Source organism: Pygoscelis adeliae, unplaced genomic scaffold (assembly GCF_000699105.1).
Source record: "Pygoscelis adeliae isolate BGI_AS28 unplaced genomic scaffold, ASM69910v1 Scaffold262, whole genome shotgun sequence".
In the NCBI taxonomy this organism is placed as follows: domain Eukaryota; kingdom Metazoa; phylum Chordata; class Aves; order Sphenisciformes; family Spheniscidae; genus Pygoscelis; species Pygoscelis adeliae.
Window position 1 is genome coordinate 394631 of NW_008824184.1, and position 4087 is coordinate 398717.

General features: G+C 51.1%; 1 protein-coding gene across 1 annotated transcript in view; it reads left to right on the forward strand.

The window, feature by feature from the left end:
* Positions 1 to 3255, forward strand: part of HPS4 (Hermansky-Pudlak syndrome 4) — a 14657-nt gene extending 11402 nt beyond the window's left edge. Inside the window, exons 11-12 of the mRNA XM_009334423.1 lie at positions 283 to 391; positions 1971 to 3255. Of these exons, the coding sequence (XP_009332698.1) occupies positions 283 to 391; positions 1971 to 2142 (281 nt within the window). The 3' untranslated portion in view covers positions 2143 to 3255. The remainder of the gene's footprint in view (positions 1 to 282; positions 392 to 1970) is intronic.
* Positions 3256 to 4087: the final 832 nt, after the last annotated feature.

Below are 4087 nucleotides of genomic sequence, written 5' to 3' on the forward strand. Positions count from 1 at the left end.
AGTGATTCTAGGTAACCCAGGTCTCAGGCCTTTTCTTGTCACCCCTCTGATGTGTGGGGTGGAAAGGTACCCCTGGCTTTTTGTTGTGCATGGCTGAGCACGGTGCAAGCTGCTGACTAACTTCCTTGAGGTCACACTGGGGCTTAGGGTGTCACCCAGTCTCTGTTCTGTAGATATCCAGGGTCTGAGAGAGAGGTCCACAGCCTTTTTTCTGCTCAGTAAATGGGGGCACGCTCCTCTACAGAGCAGCCTCTTAACACACCCCTTACTCGTATTCTGCAGCCAACCTGCCCCATACACCTGGCCCTCTGGATCGGCACTTCCTGAGAGCTGCTACGCTGATCCACTCCGACTTCAACCAGCTTCCGACTGCTTCAGAAATGATAATTAGGTAAGGTGTGCTTATAACTCCCTCCTCTTCCAGGCACAGGAGTGCTGTGTGACACACAGAATAGTGAGAAGGAGGGAGCCCCTTTTCTAAGGCTGGCTGAGGTTTGGCACGCGTTGTAATCACACCAGTGTCTCCTGCCAAGGGTCAGTCATGTCGCCGTATTCCCTGAAGTTTGCTCTTTAGATGTGGGCTACTTAATATTCTGCCTGCAGTGTGATCTGGGTATTGAGAGGCTAGGATGGCACCAAGGTGAGTGAACTGAAGGCACAGCTGAGTTGTGCCACGGGTTTGGATTAAAATATAATGCTAGAATATTGCCAGTTCCTGGCACCATAAGGTTCTAAGACACAGTGTTAAATATAGCTGTTCCTAATAAATTTGTGTCTTGGCTGGGAGCCAAAGGCACCCAGAATTGGCAACCTAGATTTTGTTTTCTTGCACGGCTTGTTGGGTTGGAGGAAACACACTGTAATGTGCGTGGCAAACTCAATTGTAATGCGCCAGGCAAGATGGTCTTATCACAGCCAGAGCCCTTCCACACAGCCGTGGCTAAAGCTGATCTTGTGCTACAGCACTCCCCCTGTTCCTGTAGCTGATCTCAGGGGGGATGGTTATGTTGGGAGTGCGCAGATTCTGCTTGCCTGGCCGTGCTTGTTTGTCCAAAGCATGATGAAATAAAGATGCTTCTGGGAATTACACTGTTTCACTTGTCTGACACAGCTTGCCAAGGGAACGTGAATCATACACTTCAATGCTGGAGAACTCCTTGTTTAGCATTAGTTTGACTGGCTCCTTAAATCCTATACTGGCTAAGCTGGCGTATTCTGTGTTGCCCCAAAAAAAGCAACTCCACGTGTGAATCAGACTGAGTAACAAGATGACTAAAACTGCTTTCTTTTATGGAGAGTTGTCACAGAAGGGTGTCAGCAAACATATCAGTTGCTGCTTTCCTCCATCAAGGAGGAATGCAAAGTCCTTTGCTTTGCTCCCTGCCAGCCCTCTTGCAGGTAAATACTGAGTGGTGTTTTTTAATCAAGGACTTGAGACTTTGTGGTTACAGTATCTGACTATTGTCTGAGCTTCATCACACCTGTGACTAAACAACCTCGTATGGTTCCTGCTGCAAGGGTGCCGGGCTGGGATTTGCTTATGGACAGCAGCAGCGAGATAGGTTCCTCCAGGAAAGAAGGGGTGTTAGACACGAGGAGTATTTAACTACCAGCTCTTGATGTACTGGGCTGGTCTGCCAGCAAGTGAAATACTCAGAGGATGGCTACGTGCATGGATGTTAATGCTGCTGAGTAGGTCCCAGAGGATGTGACATACGGTGCTTTCTCTTTTAGGGTGCCAGGACTCTTGAGAAGAAGGGTCTGGTTCCCTGTGGCCTTCTGGTAATACACTGCAGGGTTATGGTGCCCATTTTAGCTCTGTGTTCCTTTGCTCTGCTGAGACCTAAAAGTCCCTCTCAATAGCTGGGAGTCCAGTGCCACAAGCATCCCAAAGCCCAGCCTGGTGAGCTGAAGGGGATCTTGCACAAAGCTGTAAATCCTGACCACTGCCTTCTCTCCTGCCCTGCTAGGAATGCCTCTACAGCCGTGTACGCCTGCCGGAATCCCGTCCAGGAAACCTACTTCCAGCAGCTGGGTGCTCCGCTCCGCAACTCAGGTGTCCCCAACCCTCATGACAGTGCATTCAGCTTGCCGAGCAAGGCCAAGCAAAAGCTGCTGAAGCATGGAGTGAACCTGCTTTGAACTGATGCATTGAGGCAACATGTCTCAGCCTGTGCTGAAAGTTAGTTCATCTTCAATAAGTAAAATCTCAAAGCCATTTATTCCTTAGGAGGCGCAAGGCTCTGTGCTACATCTATGGGGTCTCCAGCCTGCCTTGTCCTGAGGAAGGGGCACTCTTACTGCCCTGTTCCTGCAGCACATTTTGTGCTAGTGCAGAGTATCGTTGACATTAGCACTTACCAAAGGCTGCAGATAGAAAATAGCTGTGTTGGGATGCTTGGTTTACATTGACTGTAGGACTATTCATGGTGCTCTGCTGCCACAGGCAGAGACTCCTGGAGTGCCTTGACCTAAAGTGAAACCTCTTCTTGCTCTAAGCTATACAGACACCAGGCTGCTGGGCAGTACTGGCTTTCAGAGATGTCAGTCAGACACTGCATCTGCCTGGAGTTCTGTGCCTACACTTGCCTTGGTCAGACTTGGGCTTTATTTATATCTCTTAATCTATAGAAATGATTCCCTGCCACGACGTAATGCCTTACCTTGATTAACAGAGCCTGCATGTTCGCAGACTAACTGGAATAGAACAAGTGCTGCAACACTCATAATCCTCCTACAGGTGCTGTCAGGAGGTTTTTATACTGTAGCTGAATCTGGGAGATCCTTGTCCCTCCACGCGTGCCTGATTGGTGATTGTGCAGCACAGTGCTGCCTTCCCTGCTGCCCACCAACTGCCAGCCTCTCAAGGGGCTGTGGTGATGGTGGTGGTGTGAATGCACTACACCTCCTGCCTGCTTCTCGGCCTTCCGCTTCCTCCCCCCCTCTTGTTGGAGGACCGTGTTTCACCTCCTTGCTCTTGCTGCTCAATTTCTCTACACTCTGACAGAAAAGGCAAGTGGGAGCCTCTTAAGCTAATAGGACCAAAGGTTTTGTAGCTCCTCAGCAGCTGTTTTCTTGCTGCTCGGACAGACGGCGTGTCCCCTGTGAGCGACTGGCGGGGGGGGGATTGGCAGTGATGGCTGCTTAGACCTGAGCGATGGACACCTGCGTCTTGACTGTGCTGTATGTTTCAAAGCCTGCTGCTGTTACATACACACACATCACTGTGACTGTGAAAATAAAAGAGAGTCTCCAAGACTCATCTAAGCACTATGTGTCAGCGGCCAGAGTCCCACTTACTGCTTGGTCGTCGTGTTTGTGATTCCTGGTGTGAGGGTTTGGGGTTGGGTGACCAGTTACCCTTAGTTAGCTCCCTGCCGAGGGCGAGTTCCTGCACTAGTGGGGTTGAACAGGCAGCGCCTGTTGCTTTGGTCACTCCTGCAAAGTAGCTACTTGTCAGGGTCTTAGAAGATGGCTAAAGGTAGATGTGTTACTGGCTTTACCGTGAAATGGTGAGCAGACTTGTGTCAGTGTTAGCAGGGCACTCCCAGGAGATGGACATGGTAAAGTCACCATCGTCCCGGCTTCTTGTTCCACTCTGATGGCAGACAGTTCCCGAGGTAGCTCTGCCATTGCAGGGCTCCTCTGCAGACCTTGGCTGGGAAATTCAGTGGACTCCAGAGGAAGAGCCAGCTGCTGGCCCAGGGGGTGGCTGGGCATGGAAAGCCATCTGGCTTCCAGCTCTGGCAGCTGAGGAGGTGTTTCAGCAGCAGGAGAGCTGTGTGGTGCTGCTCCCTGCTCCTGCTGTCTTCGTCGTGGGGGCTATAGGAGTGGAACTGCTCTGCGCTAAAGTACTATCAGTTGCCTGTCGGCTAATGGCGGTGTGGATGTGAAACCTCACTGGAAAGCCTGAGCTACAGCCATCCAGGATGCCGCCTGCCTCCGTGATACGCATGCGGAAGGGGGCACAGAGTAAGGCACTGATTCTCTGAGTTACGGACAAGCTGCTTTGGTTCTGGAGTGCAGCACAGGGAGGCACCACGTAGGTGAGAGGTGAGGTGGTGGGAGAAGGCAGGAAGAAAGACGG